The sequence below is a fragment of the Seriola lalandi genome, unplaced genomic scaffold (genome assembly GCF_002814215.2).
Source record: "Seriola lalandi dorsalis isolate HSWRI2012SDOR001 ecotype SW California unplaced genomic scaffold, Sedor1 jcf7180002054896, whole genome shotgun sequence".
NCBI classification, from domain to species: Eukaryota; Metazoa; Chordata; class Actinopteri; order Carangiformes; family Carangidae; genus Seriola; species Seriola lalandi.
In genome coordinates this window covers 408,536-424,635 of record NW_019525448.1, presented here as the reverse complement: position 1 = coordinate 424,635, position 16,100 = coordinate 408,536, and the positions used below count along the sequence as shown (strand labels likewise).

At 44.3% G+C, this 16,100-nt stretch overlaps 1 protein-coding gene across 5 annotated transcripts in view; it reads right to left on the bottom strand.

The window, feature by feature from the left end:
* Positions 1 to 16,100, bottom strand: part of LOC111672208 (IQ motif and SEC7 domain-containing protein 1-like) — a 90,825-nt gene that overhangs the window by 36,148 nt on the left and 38,577 nt on the right. The window contains exon 1 of one of the 5 annotated variants that reach the window (XM_023429557.2): positions 6,094 to 6,818. The exons of 3 other annotated variants lie outside the window; for them this stretch is intronic. In XM_023429557.2, the coding sequence (XP_023285325.1) occupies positions 6,094 to 6,170 (77 nt within the window). In that variant the 5' untranslated portion in view covers positions 6,171 to 6,818. Of the gene's footprint in view, positions 1 to 3,369; positions 3,522 to 6,093; positions 6,819 to 16,100 lie in introns of those variants that run through there. One more of the 5 variants, XM_087180191.1, reaches the window with a different exon arrangement.

Sequence of the window (16,100 nt, the reverse complement as noted above, 5' to 3'; positions counted from 1 at the left end):
CCCTCCCACCGCTCCATCCTACCCCTCCTCTCGCTCGCCATTACATAAGTTAATGCAGCACACACCCTCATTATTCTCCAGGCAGGCGCTGTGAAGAGATGCAAAGGAATATGTCATCAAAAGTAGAAAAAGACAGAAAGAAACGGGAGCTGTGTTTCCCTCAGAGCTTTCACAGTCCCCCCCCCATCACACAGAGCAGAGCAGAAAGCAACACATATTTTGGCCCTGCTTTAATCATACACATAATGTATATAAAAAGGAAGAATGGGGGAGACATTGCCGAAACATGACAATTTTTCCTAACGTATTTTTATTTCTACTGTGAGAATTTTGCTCATCAGACGCCTCAGTAAACACCCTGAACATGAAAAGCACCCTCTCTACAGGGTGGCATTCTTGAGCATTAGAGTAAACAAACTGGCTTCCTCAGATGATTAGCATTTCAAAAGCTGCACAGCTTAAAATGTGCAGTGTAGATACTGCAGCACAGCCAATGCTCCCAAATACATTCTCCCATAATGTTACAACCCTGCAGCACTGGAGGGGATGAGGAGACAGTGAGACTGGAGTTTATTCTCAAGCCTTTCCCTTATGGCCACACCACAGCATCCCATTTATTAATGTCATGTTCAAATGTCCTCTCAGCAAAACAAGGTAGCCAAACTATCACAGAAAGGTAATATAAAGAAGAGAACCAAATATCTGCTCACACGGTGCTGATGTCCCTCTGGGAGAAACACGAGTGTAAATTATTCAGTGGTGTGTGGACACTGACTGCAACTTAAGCATAGATCAGAAAAAGCCTGCACATATGAAGAAACCTCAAAAAAACCAAAGCACAAAGGCATACCAAGCTATTTTTCTGGTCATGGGCACTGATAAAAAAAAAAAAAAAAAATCATCCATAATGATGCATCCCTCTGTGAAAGCCAGCCCATGGAAATAGCCCGAGGATACAGATTGCTGCCGTGTAAACTTATTTTCCACTCGCATTTGGACAAGCAGAAGTGCCAAAATAAAATTTACAAACAGGTGACCAGAAATATGATGAATGAACTATGATCACCCAGAGTCAGGCTCAGCACTCGTCTGTGTGACTGTGGTCCACAATACTATAATCAGAAAAAGTAACATTATTATAAACTTTAATCTATTCAGCACCAATTCTAGAAGCCTTCTCTGTTATGGTTAACTGCAGCTCATGAACTACTATAACAGCCTCTTCACATCTCCATCATCCTGACATTTCTGACCAGAATACGGCTTCCATCCTAGACACGTCTAAGCTTTTCCACCCCGGAGAGTATTTTTTCACTCACCACAGTGGAACTGCAAGCTCGCTTTGGCAGGTTGCTACTTTTCCATTACGAGCAGTTCCTCCCAACTCCCCCCCAAAAAAAGACCTCACTTGTCATATAGCCAGCGTACCAAAACAGGGAGCCAACAGAGGGGTCAGTAGCTGCTCTCATTTGATTTATGTTGAATCGCCTACTCTCCAGCGCTAGCTCCAGTTCAGGGCCAACACCGATTTATGCCAGTGTGCCCAGAATGAAGTCCTGTTGGAGCCATTTACCTATCACGGAGCAGCGCGGGTCTGTCAGGAGGTGTTTAACATGCCAGTTCATTCAGATGAAGACTCTTCATCGCTTCCACCCGTGCCCCGTCCCATGGATATCCAGTGTGGGACGAGGAGGCACCGGTGACAAGCTCCAGATCCACACACATTAAATAAGTAATGCTCTGTTTGTCGCATTCTCTGACACAGACCCAGACTCAGATCAAATGTACCCTAATGTCTACGGTGTCACTGCCACAGGATCCCTGCCACAGTCAGACGTACATGAGTCGCCCTGTTACTTTAACCTCTCAGATATTTAGCAGGTTAGCATTAACCCTTTTGTCACAGTTAAGACTTGGCGGGTTAGGAACATTCAGGATGTTTCCAACTATCCTCGCCGCCTTTTTTCTGTCATTTGTTTGTTTGTTTCCACATGTTCCATCAGCAAAGCGAGTGGGGAAGGGGGATATAAAAGGACAGACAGCAGGGGTGGTGATGGGGCGGCAGGGAACAAAGGACTGGATGAGTAAGGAGGAGTTCAGTTTGGACAGTCACTGACTGCAGTAATGTATGGGCATATCACAGAGATATCAACTCTAAAATGTCCTGCTCAGTATATACAGTATCTCAGTCACAACTCAATTTAAAGAGATCATAATCTAAAATGTTTGTTTACATTTAGGGACGAGCCAATCCAATCTGCCGGACCGGTATCACAGGCCCACACTGACCTTATTCCATAGATCCCTTATCTGCCAGATGTGACCGATCCGCATTCAAATAAAGTTTCTTTATCTATGTCATTATAAGAGTTTGTTTTTCCACCCTATGCTGCTGAGTTTTAGTGGCTTCATGTTCCCTCGCAGTGGGGTCGTGTATACAGATTTTATATTTGGGGAAAAAGAAATCCCCTGTTCAGGAGCGTTATTCGATATCAACAGACTCTTTGAGTTGAAGAATTGGAATCTTTATCGGATGAGAAATAGAGATGTTGGTGATAATGTTTCAATTTCTATGTAAGAATATTTGGGTGGGTGACTGGAATAATGACTAATGATGAAGAACCTCCCTGTATATTTGCCTTGCCTGCCAGTAGGGAGAAATTAAAATTTGATCCAAGAGAAACAAAACCAAAAAAAAACAAAACAGTAAAAAAGCAGTTTAGAGAAAAAACCAGACAGATTCCATAAAAGGCCTGTTGGTTTGAAAAAGTCAACATTGTTTCAGTTACAGGGGTGTTGGAAGAGAGACTGAATTTCTTAGCAGATCACAGGCTGAATGTACGTACATGCAGCAGAAAGGTACAGAGACAAAATGAACAGGTCTATGGACTTCGTATGGAGTAATATAAGGAAGAAAGAAGATCTTTAGGTAATGGTTATCCATGTCAAAGTTCCTGTGTTCATTCACAAAGAGATTTAAATAGTGTATGTCAGAGGACATTCCTGCTGTAGTCATCCATGGGAAGTCAAAGATAAGAAGATAATAAGGCTTAAATGACAAAAAAGAATGGAAAGATTATTGTTAAGTCTTTATTACCAATGTCCTTGATAAAGTAGACTGCCCTGAAAGACCTTGAAAATGTCTTTATTGTTGCCTGTCTGCCTCGTTCAGCTGTGCACTAGTGATAATATATTTCCATGGTCCTAGAGAGGAAACCACCAAGCTTGAGCATATAGACAGGAATGTTATTTGATCAGTCAGACGTCAGAAATATCTGCAAAGACTGCTGCGGTCAGTCGGAAAGACAACCACCACTTATACTGCAGGCCACTGCCATCCAAACTGGTTCATGCCAGATGGTCTCCTACCTTATAGTTCGGCTGGAAATGCAGTACTTCCACATCGCATTCCACACGGCAGTGACATCACTGGAGGCATCAGACATGCCCGAAAAAAATGCACATGGCACCAAAAGGAAGTTTCAAAAAAGTTTCAAAAACACAAAACTGCAGTAACTCCCCCTAAAAAGAGCCAGAAGAAGTACAGTCTGTGCTCACTCCCTTCTCAACCACAAATTACACCCCACATCCTTCACTTTCCATACAAAACCCACAAAGAAGTTCATTCTTTTGCTGCTAAAGTTACTTTGTCTGTGCCTTTTTCGAAGTTCTCCCTGCCCTAGTTTATGTTGGGCTGCTAGCAAGCAGCCTGATGACCAAGTAAGGTAAAGGCCCTGTACGTATAGCAGAAGAAAATCATCCCTCTTCTTAACAAAAGCTCTCCACCCACAACGAACCACACACCAGTCCTCTTTCTCCTCTCTGCAGACACCCCTTCCCTTTTGTTCCTTTTTGTGCCGTCCAATGCAATCTTTCACTCATCTGGTGCTCCCATGATGCATGCTCCCAGTGCTGATGGGCAGGGCCTATGTTGTGCGTTTGATGTGTGCTTATTTATGTAAAAGTCACTTTAAAAAGAGAGAGAGAAAGAGGGAGAGAGAGAGATAGAGATAGATAGAGAGAGCATAAGGGAGCTCTCACTCCCTGTGTGTATGGTAATACTTGGACCCATGTCCAACAATCACACTGTTCACAGTGGGAAGGCCACGCAGGAGGGAGGGTGAACCCCAGTTCAGCAGCTGGGAGAGGCTGTTTCGAGTTACTACACTGACCTCGCTTTAACAACACAGCCCCAGTCCTGGGACACAATCTGAATATGTTACATCGAAGCCAGAGCAATGTAATGAGTTACGCCCAATGACCAGGATATTCCAGTAACTTGGTTAGATTAGACACGCAATGAGTCGCTTGCAGTGTGTGGAAAAAAAAAATCAACAATAGTCCTAAATATGTTGAAAGGCCAGTGAGTCATAGACTGACATCAGCTGTTAGCAGCAGTTAGAAAAAGATTTAGTTAATTATTTAGAAATACGTAAACCACACACTTTAAGTGTGGGATTTGAAAAGCTCAAAAATAAAAAAATAAAATCTGACTGAAAGGATGGTTATAATACCACAGTCGTTTGGTCATGAGGTATAGCACCTACAGCTGGGGGGATTCCCTCAAGCCTACGTTCAAAGAAGAGTTGCCAGCTAAATCTGTGATGCATTATTAATGAATCATGGACATACTGTATCCTCACCTTCAGAATGTTAATGCTTATGACAAACTATGTTTATATATGTGTGCATGCATTAGCATATAGAGCTGTGACAGAAGGCAGGTGTCTCTGATTGTCACACATCCTGGCGGCATGTGCACGGAGGAAACCTCTGAAAACACAACCGGTTTAAATCTCTCTGATGTAGCAGGAAGATAATGGAACCAAGAATACTGCAGCTCTTGTCTGTACAACTCCAAAAACCTGGTATCTAAATTATGTTGTATAAGAGGAAAGTAGCAATTCTGAAGAACTACAGTCCTCTGAAGCTGAAATTGCAGCTTGAAATACAGATGTGAGATTACAGAGCATCAGACAGAGGGGTAAATTAAGCCAACAGTGAAGACCACCCAAACATTAAAGCACCTTTATCATTCACCTCTGTGCTTTTCTTTAGATGTTCAATAGATAAGTTGTTTTGTGCTAACCAGCTCAATGTGCATCTCAGTTTGATGAGTGTACAGAATGTGGAGCATCAGATCTCTGTGTCGTGATAGGCAGTAAAACACATGAGTTTTTTATGGTCTCAACACAGCAGCAGGGGGGTGGGGTGAGTAATTTACACAGTGTGAGAGAGTGAGAGTGTGAAAGAGGAGTGCGCACCTTTTTTAACATACCTAGAAGCAAGTGTTGAAACCTCTAATAAGTTGCGTTCAAAAAAAAAAAGGGAACCAAAGGTCTTCCAGCTGTTAAACAGTAGATTTTGCATCCTCCTGATTTAATGCTGTGGTTTACAGTTTTGAAGTATCACCAAAAGCCATTAAATCAAATCTGATTACATGATCGGCTTGTTGCGGTGAAAGAAGACTAAATCCCAAAACACATTATAGATTCATAAACTATCGATTGAGATGCCAAACTTGATGTGAGCCGTGGAGCTAGACTCGGTGATCAGGCGTAGATTATGCAGTGGGTGAAAGGTGAACGAGGAAAGGTCTGAATTCATTCATCTCTGTCCCAGTGGGACAGAGATGAATGAATTCAGTCAGAGCCAGCTCATCTTGTTGTTTTCAGCGGTGCCAACGCTAAACAGACAACCGACACAAACAAGATCATTCGGAGCGCCAAGTTACTTAACCAAGTGCTTCTGCAAAATAACAGCCATAACCCGGTTTTCTCTAAGTAAATCGATAATGGCTCAGCCAACTCACGCACTCCTGAGTAATGTCTCTCTCTCTCTCTCTCTGTCAGCCAGTATGTCAGCGTGCAGAGCTGAGCACCACAACAGCTCCTCCATCAAACAGCCATGCTTGATGAAGTCATTCCACAGTCTGTTTTAAAACAAACTGATTGCTTAACGTTAGGAGCACTCCAACACAGGAAGCAGCATCAACAAACCGACAGCGCTCTGTGATAATTAGCAGCAAAAGAAGTCCGAGAAATTATCGAAGCCAAACGTGGCGGCACAGTGCCACCAGTTTTAAAGACGTACCTCTTGTAAAAGTTGTTGTGTGGGTGCAAACACAGCACATGCCAGTAATCTAGGCAAAATGCTTTAAACTTCCACATCCTCAGCTCAGACAATCAACAGGGCAGAAAAGCAGAGGAATCCAACGACATTAAAAGGCACCATGGCACCAGAAGCACAGGACCCTGCTCATTTCTTCAGCCAGTGAATCCCTTTGCATGGATGTCGGATCTGTCCTCCTCTGGAGCTCCAGCCTTGCCACTGCCGCTGGACGACACCCTGAGTGGTTTTAACCCGCCCAGAACAACCACATCACTCCTGGACCTGTCTCAGTCATCACCAACCCAGAAAGCCAGGCCTGGCAAGAACCCTCTATAGGATTGATCTGGACCCAGTATTAATGCTCGGGATCCACCTCCCAAAAATAAGCTCTATATTGGCTGCTTCGGCTCCGTTTTAGCTCCTATCCAGGTCAGTCAGTCTCTCCTCTGTGCCGGTCCCTCCACACAGTGCGTCAGCCCAGGATCCTCTGAGACATCATGGCTACATCCGAAGGCTCTGCACCGCTCCAGCAGGCACAGGTAGTGGAATGTGTGGGAGCGCCGAGACGAGGAGGAATCCTCCAAAACTCGCTCATCTCTGTTTGAACAGGCGCAGACGCAACAGGGATCATTAAAGGCCTCCTCTTCTGTCTCCTCCTCTTACTGTAAGCACAAACTTTCTCATGAGTGGAGGAGAGCCTGGATCTTTTCTCTCACTCTTAGCTTCAGCCTAACCCCATCCCTCCTCCTCCCTCCTTCTCTCCTTCCTCCCGTGAAATCCTGAACCTTCTCTCCTACTATCTCTGTCCCCTTCTCCTGATCCTCTCCCTCTTACTCTCTCTGCTTCCCTCTTACAGCTGCTGCCATCCACACAGGACCTCCCAGAAATGTGCCGATTCTGGTTGCTGGGCAACACTACCATACTACTGAAGCTTCAAATGGAAGCCTAGCAGGGCTGCCTGTGATTGGTTGGCCTTTCAGCGGGGAGGGGCTGCTGCAATGTTGTATGACCACATGAGTTTATTCACATGCTTTGTTCAAATAAATATGGGCTTGAAGTGCTCTCATGTTTTGTCAATGTCTAGTAAAGGAGAGTAAACGCTGCTTTGTTTGACTCATCAAGGTCATGGAAGCATTAAAGAAAAATAGCCTACAACTGCAGATTGCTTGAGCAAATGCTCATTTACGGTCAATAGCGTGATTCATGAACTGAATTAAATAGTTAGGCCGGGATAGGAATGGTACAGGGATATATTTCTGTTCCTGTGCATAAGAAGGGAAGTGTGTTCTACCTGAATCAAAGAAGTGTGTGTCCTCATTAGAAACATGTCGGAATGAGCTGCAGTGCTTAGCAAGGCTATAAGACTTAAACACAAGCTGTTGCTGTCTTTTCTTGGTAAAGGGGGGTTTTGCATTTGAACACAAGCACAGTGCTGCTCTTTCTCTGGCTGAGATGCAGTGCCACACTGCAGTGCCACCCAGTCCCAGCAGTCATGGGAAAGGGGTGTGGAGGGGCCTCTCATCAATATTCAGCCTCTGTCAGTGTCCAAACACACAAACACTGAAAATGCTGCATATTTACACAAACAAACAGACTCGGCTATGCATACACAATGACACAAATAGACAAACATGCATTAATGTGTGTGCATATTTACACATTAACACACTAATTGGTATGGTTAGATCTGTTTCGTCTGACAAGTCATCTCCGCATGACTCTTTTCACATACACCTCCTGGCACAATATGCGCTTCCTCTGTTTTCCCAAGCCAAGATATAGAAAGGCCAGAGCAGCACAAAGGCTATACTGTGTGAACAGCAGGGACACCGAGGAATTAATGAATCTACACACCATTCATCTGCCTTTTGTCACAACTCAGGCCTCCTGATTTAAACCCATCTCACAGAAAATGACCACACACTGACGGAGTCTTTTATCTGTGCTCTTCATCTCAATTTGCCTTGATGAAAAATAGCTTTTCCGAGACAAATTCTCCCTACATAACAAGTGTGATTATCTTTGTTTAACTTTCTGCGCTCAGAATTTCAGAGAAGTTCGCACAGATTATATCAGATAATATTTAGAGATAGGGGCTAACGCTGGAGATAATATCCACCAACCACAATTAAGGCCACAGTTGAAAGATAAGCAACTACACTTACAAAAAAAAACACATTTCCCAATGCTTTCAAACGCATATTATGCTTGTTGTTCCTCATGTGGGTCACGCCAGATGGAGAACCCTTTTAGTTCCCTCTTTCTAATTCATGTGAAGTTGCCTTTAGTGGTGAGTGTGGGTGAAAACCCCACTGGTTCTGTGAGCAGAATTAGAGTCTGTCAAAGGCAAAGAAGAGCAATTACTTCAGCGCTAACTGGTTTTAAACGCAGATGTCTCTGATTCGAGTGCACATGACAGGCCATTATTTGTTTTTATAGGATAAAGAGCTGAGAGAGACTGCGTATACAAGCACAACAGGATCAGATTTAATGAGTAGATAGATTGTTTCTACATGGCATGCAACTGGCATGTCCATACGTGTGGTGAACTGGTGTGTTTGTGTGTGTGTGTGTGTGTGTGTGTGTGTGTGTGTGTGTGTGTGTGTGAGCGCAGAACTGCCTGCTTAATGAACTTTCTCTCCACTTATCACAATGCAGGTCTCCACCCTACACCTAAGTTTTGCTTGGTGTGATTAATTACCTGCAGCGTTTTTTAGTGTTTGACAGAGGTGCTGTGTTTGCAGCGACAGATTACTCACGATCAGTTCTTTTATTTTTGGAAATATGTAAGAGTGGGGAGCAAAAGAAAACATGGGAGGAAGAGATGAGCGTAAAGGATAGTCGACGGATTCATATCTGAGACATTACAGCGACATGATTACATGGTTAAGTGCCTCCCACCAGGACTCCCCTTATTTCAGATGCTCTTCCCAGGCCTTTGTGATGTCAGTACAAACCCTGAAAACCAATGTCAGAGTTGTGAGATGTGTAGAGGTCAGAGTCAAGGTCAGTTATAAAATGGGTTGCATAAAGCTACCAAGGATGTATTTTTAAGGCAAAAACTATTACAAAAAGGCAGAGTAAGGATACAAAAAAAATATGACAAATATTTCCTGTCTTCCCGACTAAAAATCCCCCGCTGCAGTGCAGGTGGATCAATATGAATCTACACTCCCTCAGAGATAAAAAGGCTATAAAACACAGAAAATCATATCTGCTCAACCATCAATCTGAATAAATGACCTCATGTGAAAAGCCTCGGGACAAGCACTTATTGTCTCCCTGTTGCTGCTGCATTGTACTGTAGTGCACTGACACGGACAGATATCGAGCATCACAGAGCAGGGAGTCCACTTCTCCCTACGACTGACCCAGTCAATCACTGATAAGCTGCCCCAAGGATTTCATCATGGCCTGCTCTGAGTGGGAGATGTACAGTCAATAAACACTAAAAGTGGCCTGCTGCGGAAAATCTTCTGGTCAACTGTATGATGGAGCTGAATGGAGAGGAGTGGAGAGGGAGTCCCATTCAGGTTGTAAAACACTCTGCATAATGCAGCAAAGATGCAAAACATTGTACAGACATGCAAGAAGATGCCTGTGATGGGTGGACCTTAAGATTGACTTGTTTGCAGGGTTTCCATCCTGCCCACAAGGACATTAACCGTTGGTTTATCCTGCATGAGAACTGATCCATTCAAAAAAGGGGACCTAAGAAGATATGTGAAGACAGCAGAGGATATAATAATAACCTTCTTAGATTATAGAGGAAAAACTAAAACGTACGCTGCACTAAAAATCCATCAAGACATCATGATAACTAGGATTTCACTAAGTACACGATAGAACATGAGCTCATAATAATGTCTGTGTGAAGGACAGCCTTTCTGAGAGGATGTGTTAGAAAAGTTCACCCCCTGGTGGTAGATTGGAGTAGCTTCCATTGCTTTCAGAGCTCATCGGCCAATGAGATGATGTGATTGAGGGGAATGAGGAGTCTGACAGGCATGCTGATTCACTCAGAGCACATCAACACACCACATGATGGAAATTCATTTATTTCTGATTCATGCTGCATCAGAGAGGTATTCAATAAATGGCAGACCTCAGACCTCTACTGGCTCACTTGGACATGTTTACACAAAAAGATTGTAGATCATTAAACAGAGTTTATAGCTGCTAAATGGAAAATGCAGTTGAATGTGTGGCTTATGAGACTGATTCTTACTGTCAGATTTCAACTCTTTGCATATGTGCCGATCTGATGTGACACACGGTTACGCCTCCTCTTCTGTTTGGGATAAAAACCAAATTCCTGCAGTGAGCAGGGAGATACCAATATTGGCAAAGAGGGAGGCACAGACGCACAAGAGCATCTCAGTCGCATGTTAGTTTAAGCTACAGGGCAGATAATATCATTTTACAGAGGAGTTCTAGGGAGATCATCTTACATGAAAGTTTGCACAGTTCGAATGAGCACAAGCTCTTGTATCACACAGACTGTACAGTACAGCTGTGTAGCCGCCAGCCTGAAAGCAATCATGCAGAAGATAGGTGGAGGGGAGGGGGAAAGAAGGATGAAACACAAGAGAAGGAGGGTGAGGAGACAAAACCAAGAAGAGAGAAAGAAAGAAAGAGACAGGGAGGACAAGGAGGGGAGAGATTCATAATAACAGCAGACTCACTCCTCCAGCTTTGGCTTTGTATTAGAGGAGAAAGCACAAGCAGAGACAAACAGCAAGGCAAAGAAAAAGAGAACAAAACGGGGGGGGGCAAAACATCCTCTGTGACTGGTTGGAGGTGGATCCCACAGTCTTCAGTCTCTGACAGCTACTTTAAGGCCTTTCAAACCTGAAGGCAGAACTGATGAGGAACGCTGTCTCCCCTGTCAAAGAGGGTACCCTTAGACCTGGGACCACCAGCACGGTGCACATGTCCAACAGAGCCGGAAGTATTTGCCAAAAAGTACACGGCTCAAGTGCCCTGTGAAATATAGAGGAAGATCGTATCTTGTTTAATAATCAAAAGAATGATATGGCTTGTCGAATTATGTGTACAGGCTTCTAACTAAGTCACATTGCTATGATTCACCATTTAAATCCCTGACAGGATCAGCATGTCTCGTACGAAGTAAGCAAACACAGCACATGCAGAAAGGCCAGAGTCATGACAGCAAAAAAAAAAAAAACATGCATAGAAAAAATATACTGTATAAGCATGAGTCATTCCATATGCACTCTGCAGAGACAGCTTATTTCATATATGAAAGTGAATCTAAATCCGTGGAAATAAGAATAAATACGCCAGATAACACGCTCTGTGATATCTCGGTTTGCTTGTTATTATATAACATTGTTGCATATAAACATATCCTCATATCTGTTTTTATTTTTGCCAGAGGAACAAAATGTTCTGGAGATGCATCCTTCTCTGATGCAACCAACTCTCCTCCGTGCTGTCGCTTCTGATGCTGCTATTGGCAAAGGCAGGGGCTTATTATGGGCTGTTTCAAACCACGGATGCATCAGCACTAGTTTCTCCCCTGAAGAAACTTGAACTCACTGAGATGTGCCCTCGAGAGCCCAACAGATCCCGTTGGTTTGATAATCCTTATACATGGCCGACACGGCTCCAGCTGCAAAATCAGCCAACTCGGTGCCAGCCTACAGATGTCCAGCTGCTGACGTTTTTAGTGTGCAAATGACAGCCTTCAGAGCTGACCGAGCTCAGCCTTCGCCAAGTTTGTGCTATTTTGGCAAAAGCCAAAATGCCACTGTAGCCCGGGTGGGGGAAAATGGTACAGTAAGCTGCTTTACTACCAGAGCTCGTTTTACTCTTGCAATGTCAAAACACCTCAGCGAGGTGATTCGTGACCCTCGTGTAATCCTTACTTATCCATTCATGATCTATGATTCTGAAATCTGTGAGTTCTGTTCGTCTCTGAACGTCAGTGATGGAGGAGCAGGAGAGGGATCAAGCAGTTGATCGATAAATACGCTACACAGTGCTTGGGATAATAACTGAACTAAAAACCATGGTGTTGTAATTCCCGTAATTATGTCCATTTTACAGAATGCCTGTCGTCATTTACGGCAGCGGACAGTTACTGTAACTAGACAAGTGAAAAATTAAAGGGTTATTATGATGACAGGCCTTTACATAGATCCAGCATGTATCCCTGCTTTAAGTGACTCACTTCCTGCTCTGTAGCATTACGCCCCCATCCACTGATGCTATATGAACTGACAGCATGTTCTATGCCAACCCATGTTGCTGGCAATGCCATGCACTGTATGCAGTTGTTGTCTTATGTAATAGCACCGATGCATCCTGCAGTTGCTCTCTCAAATGGAGGCACATTCGGAGCTAGCAGTTGTCTTTGTCCTCACACACTCTGCTGTCAAAGGCTCGGGCTCAAAGTGTAGGAATGTGCTGTCGGTGCCTTACAGCTCCGGTGACGCACTCACTTTTTTTCCATCAGAGCTGGCGTCACTTAAACAGGGCCATCGCATTAAGAACCTCTCAGCCAATAATAGGAAATTTGTAACGGCTTTATGGCATGAACGCCCTCTGAGAATGCGTGACATTATCTAAATGAAGGGTAAAACCCATTGATGTTTATTAGCCACCTTGTCTGTGTAGTGTTACAGTATGTATTCAGTGTGCAGTGAGAACAGAAATGTGATCATAAATCCCATAAAAATAATCCATGCACAAAGATCAAACCTCCTGGATAGCAATGTCATGGACAACAGGTTTACCAAGTATCTGGTTTCAAAAAAGATGTACACATCTAAACTCCAATACACATCTTTCATGATCTGGAATAACAAACATTAGTATATTATTAGAAAGCAGGTATTACTTTTTCATGAGCCAAGCCAGGTTAACAACTACTGAACAACAAGGCTGGGCAGAAATACTGATGCAGTGAAGTGCATGAAGTGTCTACGCATCCAGGACACAAGGAGAATCAGTCAGGCAAAACCAGATTTTGCAATTCAAATCTTTTTTTTTTTTTTTGTTCTATTTCACAAAATATATTGCGGTTAAAAATCTTGTTTTTGCACCAAATGTGATTATTTTGTTTTATGCAGTGTTAACATACAGTGCGCTCCCTCCTGCTGTGAGGCCCAGCTGTACAGTCTCTCTGCACCAGTAAACTGTATGACAACCAGTTCCCTAAACTCTCTGTCAGATGGCCTAACACACATGACGGCACATTAACAGACACGGTTTGATTACTTACAGTAAATGCCTCCGTTGCTTCATCATCAGCTTCACTTGCATGCAAAATATACAACAAATTCTACGGTGCTAAACTGAACACAATACACCTGACTTTACTTTAGAGTATTCAACCCAAGGCAACCTCTGCATCCCTTGAGGCCAGAGCAGTGATGTGTATCTTTAAAGGCCACACTCAGGACGTCCTGCTCTTGGCCTTCCAGAGTCGTAGGCACAGCATTAGGATTCCAGAGGGACTGGGGGCTGCCAGTGATGATGAAATGACATTTACAAGAGAAAACACTCATCTCAGCTCCAGATCCTAATCAAAAGGAGTACTGACCAGACACTGGGAGTTTCGGTCCGTTTGACAAACCGACAAAAAAAAAAAAAAAAGCAACATACTCGTGTCAGTCTGCAGCACATCTCCTCTGTCCTTTAACAACAACTAACGAATGAACGTTTCACAAAGTCATTGATTTGCACTAAGCTTTCACCTTCCTGAACCCTGGCCCTCGGCCCGGTCACGTGACTTTCTGTGGTTGAAGCTTTCCTTGGACTGAGGCTGTGAGGAAACAGGGTGGAAATAAATCAGCCACTATCTCCAGAACCACAGACAGATGGAAATGTTCAACTGCCTATTATGCAACAACAAAAACAGAATCAATCATGTAACAAAATTATAATTAGTGGTACACTAAAGCAACTTGAGAATCCGAGGACTATATTCATTGCATTACTGTGTGTCGCACACACAGAAACAAGGCAGAGATTTAAACCAGTGAATGGCAGTGGGAGATTGCCTGTGAAGGACTCAGTGGAGACCCGTGAAGGTCTCATATTCATTAAGATGACTGATCCCCATGTATGGTATTAGATCATGACATGACAGGGTAATTCAGCTTCAACGTTATGCACCAGCTGGTAAGTAAATGTGTGAAAAAAAGTGTTCACGTACACGGTTACACTTACAGAGATGTAAAGGAATCAGGGGGTCCAGTGTGATGCAGACGACACACACTACAACAAGGGGGACAAACTTAAATGTGCCTCTGCGGAGAAATAAGGCAGAAGAATGCTTATTCAGCCAAATGCTGATGGTGCTGTGTACTGGGTAAGGACAGAATGTGTGCAGAAAATTCATGTACAACACTGTACCAAAAATACAAACCCTAACATGACTCCAAAAAACAAAGAAACAAAAGAAAAAACAAGACATAATTTAGTCTTTTCTTTCCTCCCAGCAGAACTGACTCATGATTTACTGAAGGAGAGGAGATGCAAGGTTTCCACACACAAAATGTAGGACTCATCGCTATCCCAAAAATAACAGCCCAGAACCAGCCGCATTTTACACACACACACACTCTCACACACACACACACACACACACACACACACACACACACACATACACATTGTACCAATCACACACAAGAACACACTCACACCCACAAATGTATGGCAGAAGCTGCGAGGAACTCATGTGCCCTGTAAGAAACTGTCACAGCATCATCCAGAAATGAGTCATTTTCCCCTCAGCCGCCCGAGGCTCTAAAACCATCACTCACATGACTCTGTTGTGATTTCAGTCATAATGCAACGCTCTCAAATAAATGAATAAAAAAAACCAAAAAACACTCTGGTTCTATCACTTTGAATGAAGACACATGGTATTAATTGATCTTGTAGAAATCGGAGCATCTCATTCACACAAACAAATCTCGCCACCCCTCCCCAGGAGAGAAACGTTGTTTACTAGGAGCACAGGAAGGGAACATGAGAGCACAGAACAATGTCTGGATGCCATAGGTGACTCAGCATAGACACTGGAGAGGTAGACACCGTGTTTTCCACCACCACTTCCTCCCACTCGACTGCTGTCTCCATGAATGGGAGCTCCACCAGTGCCGCCCAGGGTGGCGAGCCCGCCTGTCTGCCTGCCCAACACCGCTCACACTGAACATGCTACTCACATGTCGTACAGCCGGTAACCCATGGCAGAGCCCGGTCTGCTCGAGTGGGACCCGGGGTCTCGTGTTCGCCTGGGGTCCGTGCTGCTCACCACGGCGCGCCACACGCTTGGTTTGTCCATCCTGTATTCTGGTCAATGGGACTCGACGATGGGACGGCGTGCGCACACAGGCTCCCTCGCATTCACTCTCCCTCTCCCTCCCAGTCACAAACACGGGCTGCCACAGAGAAGTGCGTGTGATGTAACGAGGAGCGTCCAAGAGGCTGGCGGCTGGTGGGGGGGGTGAGAGAAGCTGGTGATGGTGATGGAGGAAGCGGAGGAAGCGGAGGAAGGGGGTTGGTGGGGTAGGGAGTGTCATAGAGCCCAGAAGATAGAGGAGCTGTCACTGGTGAGAAGCCTCTGTTTTAAAGCCTGGTTGATGGTGGGTAATTCTTTACTAGTGTCAGTGCCAGGGGGGCGAGCCGCCACTTCAAAATAAAAGCAAGAGGACACAACTGGCAGGAGAGCTGCTGGGAGATTTTAGTTGCCTCTCATAAACACAGAAGCATCTGCGTATGCCTCTCTCCACCCTCTTATCTGCTCTCAGTAGTACAGTCCTCAGCAGGGCCACATGATTGGCTCCTTGGTCTCCATAGAAACAGGAGGATGTGTCAGAGGTAGGGCTCATTATCATGCCTTCTCTCCAACCTCCCTCCCATTTTGTTTTCACTCCCTCTCTCCTCTCCTTCTCTCTCTCACTCCTTTCCCATTTTTCTTCTTCTCACATATTCAACCCCCCCCCCACACA